Source organism: Excalfactoria chinensis, chromosome 7 (assembly GCF_039878825.1).
Source record: "Excalfactoria chinensis isolate bCotChi1 chromosome 7, bCotChi1.hap2, whole genome shotgun sequence".
Taxonomy (NCBI): Eukaryota; Metazoa; Chordata; class Aves; order Galliformes; family Phasianidae; genus Excalfactoria; species Excalfactoria chinensis.
Genome location: NC_092831.1, coordinates 10,658,712 through 10,675,119, shown reverse-complemented (window position 1 = coordinate 10,675,119; position 16,408 = coordinate 10,658,712). Strand labels below are relative to the sequence as shown.

The following is a 16,408-nucleotide window of genomic DNA, read 5'->3' as shown; positions in this document are numbered from 1 at the left end:
TGACAATCAGATTATTCTCTTTCCAATAAACTATCTTGAGAAAAACTACTTATTCTGAAAAAAACAAACCAACAAAACGACTTTTTAGTCAATTCCCCAAGATAGTTGTGTCTCAAAATACATTTATTTTCTAAAAGTTGAGGTTAAGCAAAAACACCTAACATAATATTAGGATTGTTTTTCCCAAAAGAACCCTATTAGAGTTTTTGTTTTCTAAAAAAAAATGGCCTAAAATTTTAACAAATGAAATGGAAAATGGATGTATTTTTTTATAGTGAAATGCTCCTTATCCCGCATCATTGTCGCTCATCCTGGAAGATGTTCATTGCTTACTGTAAATCTCTGAGACAATCTTGATCTTAATTTTCGTTTTTAATTTCCAAAACAAGTGGCTGGAGTTCTTTCTTTTGTTGCACAGAGATGCTTTCTGCAGCATGGAATTTCATGCATTACTGCCTTAGGTTTTACTACTTGCAGCAACTTGAAATGCTGTACTCTCTTCTAATGAGTCTCCCTCCACTACCAGTTTATTGCAGCAAGCCCAATAGTAACTATAGCAGCACTCCTCACACAACAGCGCTCTCTGGTATGAGTCAGTGCTACAGCTTGCTGATAAGGAACAGTGTCCTATGTATGGCCTGGGGGAGTGTCATTCCTTCCCTCCACCTGAGATTAGTCAGTTCACTTAGTTGAACCAGCAGCAAGCTACCCAGGCTTGTCCAAAAAATCACAGCTTTGGCTTATTTGGTGAGCTGGGTTGGCCAAGGGAGGATCACTGGAGCAATGCAGGGAAGGGGGCATGAGGAGCAGATGAAGAAGAGCAGCACTCACTTTTGGTGGTAGCATTCTCATAGGTTTAGCTGTAACCGGTAACTTCATTCCTTGTGGCTTTTGGATTTGCCACTAGTCTCAATGGGCTGTTGTCATAAGTAATGAAATTACTTAATATCTTTTAATGTGGTTCTTGGGGAGGAAAGCATGTATCCGTGTTGGTAGTTAGAAACTGGCATTCAGAGGAGGTTAATGGGAGCTATGTGCTAACTGCCCTTTTGAGCCTCTAAAAACCTACAGTGCCAGGTAATGAAAGATGAATCATATATTTATGTAATACGAATTATACAGTTAAGCTTTTATTTCAAAGGGACTAATAGAGGAAATTATCCATATTGCATGTAAACACAGGACTTCTTTGTTAATCTGCAGTACAGTGCTTGCAGAGCTAAACAGAAATAGAAGTTTCTGCCATTTCGTTTTCAGTAACGGTGTTAAAACTCACTGAAAAATGCATGTTACAAATGCCATTCTTACAAATATTAAAATACTGCACATGTTTTAAAGGGGAATGTGTTCATGAGAGGAATAAAACTAAACATCCCATGAAATATGTATGTGATTTTGAATTGGAAAACTTAACGCTGTTGTTTCCAGTCAGCTTTTCAAAAAGCTGTAGGTAGACAATTGAATTGTTTTGAATTTTCACTTCTATTTCATGATCAGAGGCCAAAAACTGTTGTGGGAGCACTTCATTCTAATGCTGTTGTCTGTTTTTAAGATGTAACTTTCAGTCATTAATTTGTTTTAAAAAAATAAGTCTTATTGGGGAAAGCACTTTAATTGTTATGTATTTTTAGATAGGTATTTTTTAGCTGGAGCGTACAGCATAAATATGGTGAATGTTATGGTTTGTAAGCATTAAACATGCTGGAATCTTAGGGTTTTCTTAAACAAACAAACAAACAAAAACCAGCCACGTAAAAGTGAAACTTACTGGTTCAGTTGCTTACAGTTGCTTTTCAAGAAAAAAATTACTAACGTTGCCAAACCCACACTTCCAGCCTGTTCAACTACAGCAGCACATTTTTGAGATTCTGAAAACATATACACACTTTCAGGTCTCCAACTTGTAATTTCTCTAAGCAGTTTGTTTATTTGACTTGGAATCCTTAAAGCACCGTCAGTATCTAATAATTCGTACTTCATACTTGTTGTGTTTTGGTGTTTAGATCTCAAGAAGCTCCTATAGATGGGCAGCCTCCTGCATTACCACCCAAACAATTTAAAAAGAACAGTTGGAACCAAATTCATCATTCACACTCACAGCAAGAACTGGATAACCACATCAACGAAACATTTGATGTCCCTGCATCTCCTGAAAAGTCCACAGTAAGTTTTTTTAGATCCGGTTTAATTATTCTGCTTTTTATCTGAATGATTCTACTCCTTATAAACTTGATTCTGCTTTCAGGGATGTGCCACGCTTGTGCATTACATTGCAGCTCTTCGTAGAGCATTTCGTAGAATCTTTCTTTTCATGCTTACCTGAATCACAGTGAAGTTCTGTTTAGAAAAACAGCTACTCTGTTCATCCGGTATTCAGTTATCTGTACCAGATGGACAAAAATAACTTTCAATAGTGTTTTTTTGGAACTCGCTTTAGTTCTCACACAGCTGTGTTGGTTTTGCAGAATGAGATGGCTTTTTCTGTATGCTTTGTCACTGTGATTGTTTGCTAAGGTCCAATGAGTTACATTCCTGCTGCCCTTCTTAAGGCAGCACACTGTTGTAATTGAAGATATAATTTGGTCTGCTGATTGCTTTTTATTTTGGGCCCTGCAGAAGGAGGAAAACAGCAGGACTCTTGTATTTTGTGAAATCAGAAATTTTTAGGTTTTTTTTTTTCCAACCAGGTTGTACTTCAGGCTCCTGTGCCACTGAAGTCTCTTCTGTAGCTCCATCTCAAATATTTCAAGGATAAACTCCTCACAGTTTAGACTTCATTAAGCTGTCGGATTTCTTTTGCCTATTTAAGTAGGGAGAGCCCATACTTTAGCAGAACAAGTATGGAAGTGACAGCTTTTTGTTCCACCAGCAGTCCTTAAGCATCCAGCCTGAGATGGATGAGTCAGGAGTTTCTTCAGTCAGACAAGTTAATGATGAGATGTAGTGTTCTCTCTGGATTTTTCATCATAGAATGTTCCACAGAATTGCTTGTTAAAGTGAGAAGTAATAATTCTTTTCTTTTTATCTGAGGAATGGCACAACTCTTGCTACACTTTGGTTTTTGTGCGGAATGAACAATAACTTTCTCATCAGCGTATCTTAGGCTGTTACTTTCCTCTCCTTCCCCAAATTTGTACCTTTCTATTGTTATGAATGTGTTATGGGAAGGTGTGGGGTGTTTGTACTTTAATCAAAAGCACAAAATGTGTGAGAGCAAGTCAGCTTTTTTGAATATGAATCTTACACTTTGTGTAGTTGGTACCATTGAAAATGAAAATTGAAGCTTATGTCTTTATGGTTTGGATGTGAAGCATTATTAAAAATACTGTGCGGTATTCCACTTGTGAAATAATAGTAATGAGGAAGAAACTAAGAATCACTTCAATGACAATAATTTGATTTTGCCAGATTACACAAGTAGCATCCCCAGCACATTGGTGGATCCCATGGCAAGGTTTTTCTTATAAAATAAGCCAAAAAAACCTACTCAAATTGTCAGAGCTTGACAAATCTAATGCTGCACTGTGGAGAAAATAGGACAAGATATAGAACCAAGATTCTGTTGCTGAACTTATCCCTGCTTACTACCATCGTATTGCTTTTCTTAGGGGGAAAAAAAAAAAACACAAAAACAAACAAACAAAAAAAAACCCCTCAATTTTCTTCTTTCCTTTTTGTAATAATATGTCACATTTTTACAGCAGGCTTTTCTCTGAAGTCTTAAGTAAGATGAATTTTAAATATTTCCACTTAGTAATTTGTTTTTTCTTAGGTCCTTTTGAAGCCTGTTTGCCTGTTCTAGTATGGTTTCTTATTTGAGTTTGCTTTGACAGAACACACTTGTAATTTAGTGTCCAGGATTTCAGGTGTATCATTCTTTTTATCCTTCTATGCAAAATGCAAGCAAGATGTTATTTGATGTTTTCTCAGGTGTCCAATAACAATTACTTTGTGAATCAAAAGGAAAAATTATTCTATATACAATATCCTCAAAGACTATGATAACTTTGAACATGGAACAACAGTAATACATATATATGTTGTTTGCTTTTACCAGCCCAATGGTGGTGTTCCCCATGACAATCTTGTTATGATCAGAATGAAACCAGATGAAAATGGAAGGTTTGGCTTCAATGTAAAGGTACAGATGCCTATTCTTTATTTTTTTTTCTTAAGTTCATTTTCTGACTTTTATGATTTATGACAAAATGAAATTTGTTTTTAAAGGGTGGCTATGATCAGAAGATGCCAGTAATAGTGTCCAGGGTAGCTCCAGGAACACCTGTAAGTTACCAAAATTCAAACTAGTTGTTATGTCTATCTTCTAAGTACGTGCTCAAAACTGGTAATCATTTCTTAGGTCACTGTAACATATTCAATAAATAAAATAAAAATTCTTTAATAATCAGTAAAATTGCTTATTTTGCCACCAGAAAATTGGATCTGCAGATGTTCAGTATGCACTGCTTCATGAGCTGTCATCCTAAAACTGCCTACGCTTGTTGATTTTTAGTATAGGCATTAGTATAATTCCGTAGAAATTACACATGGACTTTTCTGTTAAAAATAACTAAAACAGCAAACACAGACACCTCTTATTACAGTCACAGAGCTGAATAAAACCAAGACTTAGCTTAAAATTGGGCATCATGAATCATTCATCGGATCTGACTGTTGTTACTGGTGTTTGGTGACTACCAGCAGTGTCTTCGCAGTAGGCACAATGTTCTGTCAGTTGATTGCCAGAAATACTGACCTGGTTTTCAGCTGATTGAAGTCAGCTCTGCCTTTTAGGATAGAGCAGACCATCTCTTTGCTAACATTTAAAAAATACGTTCTTACGTTTCATGGTAGAACTGTGGTATTATTATCTTTATTAGTTTGTTTGTCTTTCTGGGATTATTTAGGCTAGTGCATTGTCTTTGGTCATTGCCTAAATTTTGTCATTACAACTGTAGTATTTCATAACTGAAGCATTTAAGCCTATGGAATTGATTTGGGCAATTTACTCTCTTCTAAGATAAGAATATCCTGCTTTTTTGTTTGCCTGTGTGAAATTCAGACAGGGAAGCTCAACCAAGCCTTCTACTTTAATGGGAGGAACAAAGTAACAGCTACTGAAGATATGTTAAGATGACAGTCTCTTCCCAGTGACAAATCAATTTGTTCAAATGAATGGCACCATCTCATGTATTGTGCAACGCTCAGATCTATCTTCTGAATACAATGCAGCAACCATAGCAACTTGGCTGTAGAATTCAAGTTAGATGAATATAGATAAAGTTGCTGCTTTAAGGTGATAATTTGGAAACAGCTCATTTTACACACTTTTTTTTTTTTTTAAACACTGCAGGCTGATCTGTGTGTCCCTCGTTTGAATGAAGGAGACCAGGTTGTACTGATCAATGGCAGGGATATAGCAGAACATACCCACGATCAAGTTGTTATGTTTATTAAAGCTAGCTGTGAGAGGCACTCAGGGGAACTTGTGCTCCTCGTTCGACCCAATGGTGAGTGATTTGTACCTAAAGCAAAAAGCAAACAAACAAAAAAGGCACCTTGTCTTAATTTGCTGATCTTCTATTTTGTGTCCTAAGATAGAATGCTTATCTCTTAGAAAGAACTCATGTCCCTTGTTAATGAACTGCAGCAACACAACCTACTGTACAAATTTTAATTGATCACATACTCTGAGGAGCTGTGTGTGTCTAGGTATAGCTGATTTAAATCCTCCTGTCACTGTCATTGATGTTAAACCAAAAAAGAGGCCACGAATCTATATGCGTATTGAATGCAGTTTCTGGGGCTACCCGTTATTCCCTTGAGGAAAAAAAAAAAAAAGCAAAAGCCACAAAGAAAGAAACAATAACCCAGTGTTTGAATGGCTCTGGAGTTCCATATATGCAAAATCTCTCCATATGTTCTTGAATTGATTCGGAACAACTGGTTAGATTTCTACTTGATGAGACTTAATAGAAGGAAGTGCTAAAGATGCAGTCTAAATTAGTAGCTTGAGCAGTATGTTCATGACATACACTCTTGGAGTATTGCCAGCAGGTGGTCACTGGGTTTAATTGTACTCTGCATCCCAGTTATAATACAGTTGCACAAGAAAGGCAAAATAAAAAATAAACGATGCTCAATCAGAATGATTGAAACTAGACAAGCGTGTAATATAACCTCATAAACAATTTTTCCTGTATTCACTGATTAATGCTTCCAAGTTAGATGCTCCTGTTCTGCATACAAGTTTTCTTGCAGTTTTTGTATGCTTACTATCTTTTTCAGATAAAATCATTAGTTTTGTTTACCAGCTTATTAAATCAGTATCCTCTTGTGTTGGCTCTCTTTGTATTTTGGATAAAAACACTCAAGTTGTAGAAGTTAGGAGTTGCCAGATCTCTCCTTCAAGATCATGAGATTTTGGTTAAAGAGGAGCTTTCTGACAGTGGATGTTTGTTATGTATAGTAGATGATTCACGTTGGTTTTCAGTTTGTTTATAGACAGAGCAAGTGCATTTTGTGGCATTTGTTTTGTGTTATTATGGCATGTAGCAGTGCCTTTTTTTCTGGTGATGATCCGAAGCCTAAAAGAATAAATTGTTTGAACTGAAAAAATATAAATACAACTGTAATAACTATAGAGGTGTACTGTGTGCATCTGGGATTAAGGATTGCACCGGAGCAGGTAGGAGGAAACAGGAGGTTTGATAAAAATTTCAACAGTTGATGAAATACTTCTACTTAAAATAATTAAACCACAAAATAGTTATGTTCTGCGTAGTAGTAGTCAGTAAAACCTGCTTGCCTGTGCTAGTGGGGTTTAAAATCAGTGTTATAATAAATGTGAATTTTTCTACAGGAGAAATATGCCTGTTTTGATGATTTAATTAAATTTTAATTTTAATTGTATTATAATTTTACTTAAATACATCTGTCTAAAACCTCCATAACTTTATTTGTTACAGCTGTCTATGATGTTGTGGAAGAGAAGCTGGAAAGCGAACCTGACTTCCAATACATCCCTGAGAAATCTCCGCTTGATGGTGTCCATCAAGATGATAATGCTCTGAGGGAATCTATGATTCAGCTAGCAGAGGGGCTTATCACTGGAACAGTTTTAGCTCAGTTTGATGTGAGTACTGTATTACCTGTAGCTAAGCTGTGTGCAAGTTCCGAGTCTTTTGGGATAGCGAGCATTTCAAACACAGAAAATCTCAGTCAAATTCCAGCATAGTCAGCATCTTTTAGGAAGATATTTAACATTCTCAGAGAAAAGAAAATTAAAAATCAAGCCTTGGGTTGCAGCATAGAATAACTGATTCAAATACACTTCAAAATTGTGTCAGTTTTAATATCTTTATTGCTTGATTGCAACTTTTTATGACTGTCCTATGGTTATATAATACTTCTACAGGGATGAGGACTGAAAAATGCATACCAAAAATCCAGTTCCATACTCAGACTTTCACTCCTTCCAAAGTCAATGTAGAGGGTTGTGACAGCTGAACTTTTGACATTTAATGAACAATTTCAATGAGCAAATATAAAATAACCAATGGAAAATACAGCTCTAATCTTATGTGTAACAGAAGTCTTTATAAACAGTTACTTTTTTGACATATTTGATAAGAGCAGTGACCTTTCTGTGGTCTCCTAAGGTACTGATACATGTACCTTTCTCTTTAACACTAACTTGTACTTTGATAATATTCCATCTTCTTTAATGTATGAGGTCATCTGACTACAAGCAGGAAGGATTAGGTTTATAAAACACAGCAGTGTGAATTCCTTATCAGAGACCTGAAGTTATGTATTATAACATGCATTGATAAAATGTTACTCCTTGAGGCCTTTGGTAACATGTACTTCTTAACCTAGAATAGGACCTCCATTTTGCAATATGCACACCTCATATATTACCTTGCATAGGTTTAGACAAGAAGCTCCTCCAGTGGAAGTTACAGTTTTGCAAAACGATGTTCCATAAATGGCTTCAGTGTGTATCTTTGAGACAAGGGATGTATGGATGTGCTGAAATGATCACACAGAATAATTCATAGTGCTTTGTTTTGAAAAATATTTCCTTGTTTCTTAAAGCTGTCTTTGTTCAATAATGTATGTTACGAAATGTATTTCAAGGCAGTGTGTGACAGGTATTTTGCATCTCTTATGATCTCATCTTTTTTCTTTTTTTTCCTGTCTTCAGCAACTGTATAGGAAGAAGCCTGGAATGACAATGTCTTGTGCCAGATTACCTCAAAACATTTCCAAAAATAGATACAGAGACATTTCGCCTTGTAAGTATTTGTGTGTTTGCGTTCTCAAAGGATTTTACTGCAGTTAGTAAATAAGTAACGTTTGTCTAAAAAAAATTTTTTTCAGATGACGCTACACGGGTTATTTTAAAAAGTAATGAAGATTACATCAATGCAAATTATATAAATGTGAGTAATGCTTCTAAAAACTGCTTCTGACATAAAGTAATTTTCAATTTTTTCAATTGCGAACTTCAATAAATAAAATCACTGTGAATTTAGCTCAGGCTAGAATAATAAACCAGTAATAGGATGGTTTGAAACGTACCGTAGGTTTACTTATTTACTAATGCTTTGTGATAAGTACTTTCAAAATCGAAATAAACATGAAAAAAGACCCTCGGAGAAAGCAGCTGTCTAACATAGTAATGTGTTCTTCTTAATGGATTGCTAATGTGGCAGTAGTGGTCTAGGAAAGTCCAGGAAAGTCTAATCTGGAAGCACATATTAACATTTGTTTATTCATTTATTATTGTCAGTCGCAACAAAAAAGTACTGCTACTTCACTTTCCTTCCAGTAAAAAGAAACCCAAAGCATCACCACCAAAAAAACCAGATGTTAATTCAAAAATCACTGTTTAAAACCTAGTGTCAGAAAGTCTAAGAATTGCATTTGCACCTGAGTAATTTGCCAACTGCTCTGTCATTTTCTTACCTTTTGATTTTCAACCATTAGCTGTCAGTGAATTTGCTTACATGATCCCAAAAGTGTGTACGGTTCCTTGATGTGTGAAACACTTCCAGTTGATAAATACTCCTTAGGATGACTAACTTAAAATAAATATATTTCGTGTAGTGATACTGCTTTTCATGTATTAGTCACTGAACGCTGATGCCTGATAGATGATTATTCTCGTGGCAAATGCAAGAATTAAAACAATCATTTTATCTTCTCTTAGATGGAAATCCCTTCTTCCACAATAATAAACCAGTACATTGCCTGTCAAGGTCCATTGCCGAACACATGTCCTGATTTTTGGCAGATGACTTGGGAACAAGGCTCATCTATGGTTGTAATGTTAACAACGCAAGTTGAACGGGGCAGGGTAAGTAAAAGATTCTCTTAAATACCATTAAAAAAACAAAAGTGGAAGTGGAGAGTTAAAGGTTACTAGAAATAATTACGAATGGTTCTGTGAAAAACCTTAAGGTTTCTTCATTTTGTTTCTAAAGCTATAGCTTTTTCTTCATAGTCTCATTTGTTATACAGCTTTGTCTCTTAGAGATGAGCAAAACAATAAAATACAGCGATTCACAGAGTATAACTCCAGAGTTAGCAGGTTTATAGTCTGGTGCATTCACAGTAGCACTGAATGGTAGCGTGTGGACAGAAATTGATGGACTAGAGTGGAACTTAGGGGAATTTCTCATAATGTAACATTTCTTTTGAAGGTGGGTTTATGGAGGGTCATGTGTGTTCTGATCAGCTCAGGCTGTAGTTCAGCTCTCTGTATATATCTTAACTTATTAATAGCCATATATTTGCTTGGAGATCAGGCCTCTTAATGCAATTAAAGTTATTGGATGGGAGTTGCAGTGTTTTTGAGCCATTTTTCAGTGACTCGATGTTTGCATGGTGCTGCCTGCTCCCAAATGAACACAATTAGAGGGAATTTCAGTACAAGTGCCCTTTTGATTTGATTTTTCTTTGCAGATCTGCTAAGAACAGACTTGCAATAGCAGTTCTCTGAGGTTCCCCCACCCCCTCAATAATGATATTTGTGGAGCTCTTTGGAGAGCTGCTAAACAATGAAATAAAAGGACTTGTCTGTCTTATACCCATAGGCAGACTCCCTGCTCTAAAGCTGATCATGAGGCTTCTGACATCACTATCCCACTGCATGCCGGGATGTCTCAGTGGAGCAGGAAGTCTGCAAATCTGGCTGCTTTTAAAGAATCGCCAGGTGGGTTGGAAAAACAAAAGTACACTTGAGCTGAAATGACCTCTTGAGTTCAGCAGTTAAACAATTAATCTAAAAATCTTAGGTTTGGAACTTTCATTCACATTTAAAGGCTTTTTCAAAAATCTTTGAAGTCCCCTGCCTGCATCCCCCTACCTGCAGCAACATTTTTGTTGCTTACTTTGTTTCTTTTCATATGTTCTTTTCCCATATAAATGTGTTCTGACAAGACTGTAAGATTGTGTGAGGTTTTTAGAGGTCAGAAATATTTATAAAGCAGCATCTTTGTCACTCAAGTGTTAAGATGAGATATGTTATTGATGCATCAAAAAGAAAAAAGAAAGTTGTAATGAAAGGGAAAGACATCCATCCACAGTTACACTAAGGTCTATAGCTGGGTCATGTGTCCTTTTAAACAGGAGCAGATCTCCACGATGGCTTATTTTATATGCAATAATTAGTGTAGTCTATTTGGTAAGTAAATCAATAGTAGTGAGGAGTAAATATTATTCACTGAAAAATGGTGTAAGGAACTAGCAGGAATGAAAAGAATCTGAATTTAAACACAGGCATCTTTAAATATGTGTTGGCTTTAGGTTAAATGCCATCAGTACTGGCCAGAGCCATCGGGAAGCTCATCGTATGGGAATTTTCAGATTACCTGCCATTCAGAAGAAGGAAATCCTGCTTACGTCTTTCGAGAAATGACACTGACTAATCTGGAGGTAATGTATATTTTTAAGTATAAATCTATGGAATCCTCACAGACTAGCTAAAACTATCTAATCAGACATTTTACATCTTGTTGTGTCATACACACATAAATAGAACTGGTTATTTCTATTAACCTTTAGAAAACTGATCTTATTGCCTTGTACTTACTGTGAATAAGTTCTGCTATATAATAACAAACCTTTTATTAGCAAAATATCACAAGGATTTGATTTTATTAGTGGTATTAATTGGTACTGAGTCAGATTAAATAATGTGATTAAATCATTTCTCATAAAGACCTTTACTGGTGTCTTACATGACCTGACCAAATAAAAGAGTAATTAAAGAAGTTGAGAAATGTGCTATTCCCTTGATGCTTTCAAAGCATCAGTTATTAGCAGTATTTCAGTATCACTGCTAAAAATCAGCCTTTCTAGTGGTAAATGGTTCCTAACTCCAACTTGGAGACTGTGTGAAAATGCATGGGAGATAAATCCTGCTGAGATGCATTAATTGAGATCAGCATTGAGATGTAAACCAGGACTTTCTAGACAGAACAGGCACAGCATTAGTTTCAGGGGGTGTTTAGCTTCCAGAACTTCACCAGCTATCATTTTGGTCTCAGAAATGTTTGGAAACGTTTATCTGGAATTTAGTTCAGGAACTCATTTCTCACTGCGTGAGATGCCAGGTTTATAGAACTGCCTTTTATTCAGTTTTCAGTTAAATTTTTTTCCTGGGTGCTGTTGAGACAATTGTTCATTATCAATAGTGGCTTCTCTGTAAATGGCTCCATGCTGAAGGGTAATTTGGTGTATTGTAGCTTCTATTCTTTAAAATGCTGCTTTTTACTCTGTTTATACATGTGTGGAGTATGATGGGTAAAATTAGAGGTGCAGATAAATCCCAAACCATACTGGTGTTCACATAGTCTAAAGAAAGGTTTTCATGCCTGAAAGTCCTGTCTTCCCCTTCTGCATCCCTGCTCTGTCATTTGATAGAGTGATAGTAAAACTAACTTAACAGGAATATGCTAAAGATTTGTCTACTTGCTTGTACTTGTGGTGCTTAGAGCATTTGTTCTCTTGAACTGTTTTGCTGTTATGTGAAGTGACATTTTTTTACTTGCCTTTTTTTGTTTTTAATTAAAAAATGTAATTATAAAATCCAGGATGAGCAGTAATTAACCCTGATAGAGATTAATAGCTTCCAGAAGCTACTGTTACTACAGGTGCTGCAAATGCACCATTTTGTTTTTGCTGTTTGTGAAACCTGAATTAACCTTGAATAAATCCTATGTTTCTGATAGAAAGAGGAAAGCCGCCAGCTAACCCAAATTCAGTACATAGCATGGCCAGACCACGGGGTTCCTGATGATTCCAGCGATTTCCTAGATTTTGTGTGTCTCGTGCGAAAGAAGCGGGCTGGCAGAGAAGAGCCTGTTGTTGTTCACTGCAGGTACCCCCTCCTCCTTCTTTTCTTTCTTTACAACTTCACTAAATCACGTGATTGGAATAGTTTACTGTGGAGTAGTTTTTCTGCACTCTGTTGTTCAAATAAAGGTGTAACTGTAATGTGCTTTGGAGGTGATGAGAACTCAACCTTCTTATCAAAATTACAAGCATTTTTTAGTAAGCAAAAGTTGGGGTATCTACATGCATGAATCTGTATGAAGGTCTTGTCTAATTTATATGTTTATGCTAATAGCTTATATAATGAATTCAAGGAGAAGGTAAAATACACTTAGGAAGCTTTTCGTTATGATAACTACTTTGCAAAGGTCCCAAATAGCTGTACAAATAATCCATAGCAGACATTATGGATGGTATGTGCAATGAAATAACACTCTCAAGTCTGCAGATGTTTTAAGCTACATGTTATTATGATTAATATATTAAGATAATGTGTTTTTTTTTTTTCTTGCAACAAGTCGCTTTTGTTGTGAATTAACGTAACTGAGTCAGATTTAATGTTTGCGTGCTTTTCATATGAAATAGCTTTCAAGGTAATGTAGAAGAACAAAAAGCTTTTGTTACATTGAATCTACATCTAATTTGAGATTACATTTACTTCAGTGCTACTCATATGAAACCTAAGTGAACTCAGAGTAGTTAAACATTTTATAATACATGCAGTCTGAACACAGAGCTGTTGAAAGGACACTTTAGTCTTTATCCTATTTACAAATCCATAACTTCTTGCTAAGTTAGTGTTTTTTCCCACATTATCATTGCAGGGCAGTATGAAGTTGAGTCACTTTGAAGTTAAATTAACATTAACTGTAAGCATTTATCAGTTTTATTTCCAGGGCACCTTTTTCACTTGTCCTTAAAGGAAATAGTATAGCAAAGAGTGTACTTTCAGGAAGAAATATTGTTATTCAGATAAGGCTGAATGTATTCTGTTCTCACAAGTGATCATAAGCAGATGCTTCAGGAAAAATAAAAACGGAACAAGATTTTATGGTGCTTATGCCCTCTTCCTTGCCCAGCTTACAAATCACTTCATGTTCAAGCCCCAGTACCTGTTATGTTTGTCTGTAACAACCTTTCTTCTCCAAATGCATTCCTGTTTTCCTTTCCGAGCACTTCAATTCCTGCACTCCTGTCCTCTGGCAAAATGTTCTGCAAATTTGCATCTACACCTTCATTTTTCTTTTGATTTTATTTTAACAAGGCTCCTTACAGTTTAGCTGAACGGTTTCTAATTCTTACTCTGGAAGAGATGGTGAGACCCCCACCCTGTTCCTGTTTCTTGCCTTCTGCTATGCCGCAGTGTTCCACTCCATCAGTCAGTGGTTCCTTTTACTAAGCTAACAAGTTGTAGCTTACCTGATATGTATCATATGGAAACTGTATCATGCTTTCCATCATTGCTGTTGCCCTTCTCTGAATCTTTTGAGCTAAAATGGATCATCAAGATTCTGACAGATACTGCTCTTGTTTGCATTTAATGAAACGTTCTATATATAAATTTCATGTGTATAAATTCTAGAGATGTAAAATGCCACTGAATAATTTTATGTAACCGGTACCTTTGCATCTTGTCGTGAAATGTTCATGACATCACTGAAACACACAGTAGTTTTGATGCCACCTTCTGGACAAAGATTAAAGTAGTTGTTTGTTCAGATTTAATTTGAAGTTACATTTCCAAATCAGAACAATTAAGCTTTAAACAGAATGTTTGTGTAAACTAAGTTATTTAAAAGCATGAAATGATAGCTGTACAGTATCTGAGTTAATGTGGATGTTTGAAAATATGGATTTGGTTTTGTACTTGAATATAAGAGAACGTTGGTTTTCTACTTCAGAACTGCAGCACAGATTTCTTGGATGTGAAAAACATGATTTTGAAACAAACCATTGATGTTTGCGGTTAAATATTTGGTTTTAAGGACTTCTACTCAGATGTAAACATGGATCTGAATAAATCCATTTAACTGTTCATGGCTGGGCCAAGTTCCTCTTCACAGTACTGACAGTTCCACACTAATTTTTGTTCATCTCAGGGAGGATGGAAGCTTCCAGTGACAGGTGGTTTGTTTAACCCTTGTCCTCATAGTATGGGATCATACAGATCAGTCATGAGAATCCTTAAGGAGGAAGGGACCATACAGCCCTTAAATGTTGAGCTGCATTCCAGGCACTTCATTTTAATTAGGATTTTTTTTCTTGTTTTGACAGTGCTGGGATTGGACGGACAGGAGTTCTTATCACTATGGAGACGGCAATGTGTCTCATTGAGTGCAATCAGCCTGTTTATCCATTAGACATTGTACGAACCATGAGAGATCAAAGAGCCATGATGATCCAAACACCTGTGAGTACCGTACTTGCAATTCTGTGTTGAGGAAGAATCTTCAAGTGTCTGAAAATGCTGGAATTTCTCCTGGGTTGATAACGTTTAACTACTCTGCTTCCTTAATATATTCTATTTCTGAACTATAAAAGATTTAGAATGGAGTTAGAACAGGTTTAGATATTTTATAAACCTGTATCAGTCAGATGATGCTTATTTCTAAAAGCTGTTTGCTTTCCATTTTTAAAAGGTGTGTAAAAAGGGTCAGAATTCTTGGCTATGCTCTCTTTCATAGGAAGTCTTAGAGTTCTAGATATTCCATTTGTTTTGACCATTTAGTTTTATTCTTTTTTATTCAAGCATTGGTTGTATAGTTTTCCTCAATGTATTTACTTTTTAAAGGGAAAATATTCTGAAGGAATAAAAGGCACCAGGTTCAGCATCAAATCTCTTCCACAGTTACTTGAAGCTGTTGAGTTGTTGCTTGTAATTTCAATGTGCCTGTTGCTGTTCCTCTAACTAAATTTGAAGAAACCTTCACTGTTCCTCAGAGGGTATTCAGGTTGAGAAAGGTATTTAAGCCTCCATTTGTCAGTCACCTGTAGTACAACACTGTCTAGTGTTCATATTCCACTGAAAAAAAGCCATTATTCAGGAAGGTGAGGAAACAGGAGAAACAATAGAAGATGGCCTTTGCTTTTTGTGATGGCTATATTATGAACTTGTACATCTCTACAGCATACTTTGAGAGGAAGAGACTTTATTAGTAAAGGAGGGGAGGTGTGAGGGTAAGAGTTGTAACTGTATTTTGTCACCAGCGTGTTCTAAATATATTCTAGCTTCAGTGAAACACAGATTTCAGTGCATGAGAGGGAGAGGGAGTAATCAAAGGCTCAGGGTGGTTTTGTGTTTTGGGGTTGTTGTTTTTTTTTCTTGTTTGTTTTTAGGATTTCATAAATATTATCCATGACAGCTGCTACTGCTGCTGCCTTTTCCTGATTTTTGCAATTTCTTTAAATATTCCCTCAGTGTCCACAAGATGGCTCCATGCGTGGTTCTCCCCTATGCTATATGAAGAGAGTTCAGAAAGGTTCATTTAGGGAGCAAATGTGTATTCAGCATGAAAACGTGCAACTTTAACGTCTAAGTGTTTTAACTTAGATGCAATAGTACAGCACATAATGATTGCATTGTTAGATCGATTGCTGTGCCCACTGAAGATCTGAAATCAACAATTGCTGCATTGAAAATGAAAAGAGAAGAATGCTTTTTGCTGTAGTTAATGACTGGGTTTTGGGTTTGGTTTTGTGATTTTTTGCTTTGGAACTATTATTTGTTTAAAACAAGGTGTCTTCTATGCATGCCAGTGCTATACTTGAATATGTTGCAGTTAGACGTTATGTAATATTAAGAAATTGGTTTTGGCCTTTTTAAAACATGAAACAGTTTTTTTTCCTCATTCTGAGAGAGAGGTGCCAAAATCAATACAAGTGTGAATCATGCTATAGTTTCTAAATTCAAGTGCATGGAAACTTTGGGTCAGTGAAACTTCAGCAATGAAGTGAGGGGTAGAGAATAACTAAATAGGCAATGCTGTAAGAGCAGGGTAGATGGGTGTGACTTCTGGCATGTATTTCAAAGTGCTGTTTATTCCACTCTTCTGCTGAGAAACTA

At 36.0% G+C, this 16,408-nt stretch overlaps 1 protein-coding gene across 1 annotated transcript in view; it reads left to right on the top strand.

Annotated features, from left to right (window-relative positions):
* PTPN4 (protein tyrosine phosphatase non-receptor type 4) overlaps positions 1 to 16,408 on the top strand; it is a 91,901-nt gene that overhangs the window by 74,456 nt on the left and 1,037 nt on the right. The window contains exons 16-26 of the mRNA XM_072341462.1: positions 2,004 to 2,163; positions 4,058 to 4,141; positions 4,228 to 4,284; positions 5,354 to 5,510; positions 6,969 to 7,135; positions 8,210 to 8,300; positions 8,386 to 8,447; positions 9,218 to 9,364; positions 10,816 to 10,944; positions 12,243 to 12,391; positions 14,620 to 14,755. Of these exons, the coding sequence (XP_072197563.1) occupies positions 2,004 to 2,163; positions 4,058 to 4,141; positions 4,228 to 4,284; positions 5,354 to 5,510; positions 6,969 to 7,135; positions 8,210 to 8,300; positions 8,386 to 8,447; positions 9,218 to 9,364; positions 10,816 to 10,944; positions 12,243 to 12,391; positions 14,620 to 14,755 (1,339 nt within the window). The remainder of the gene's footprint in view (positions 1 to 2,003; positions 2,164 to 4,057; positions 4,142 to 4,227; positions 4,285 to 5,353; positions 5,511 to 6,968; positions 7,136 to 8,209; positions 8,301 to 8,385; positions 8,448 to 9,217; positions 9,365 to 10,815; positions 10,945 to 12,242; positions 12,392 to 14,619; positions 14,756 to 16,408) is intronic.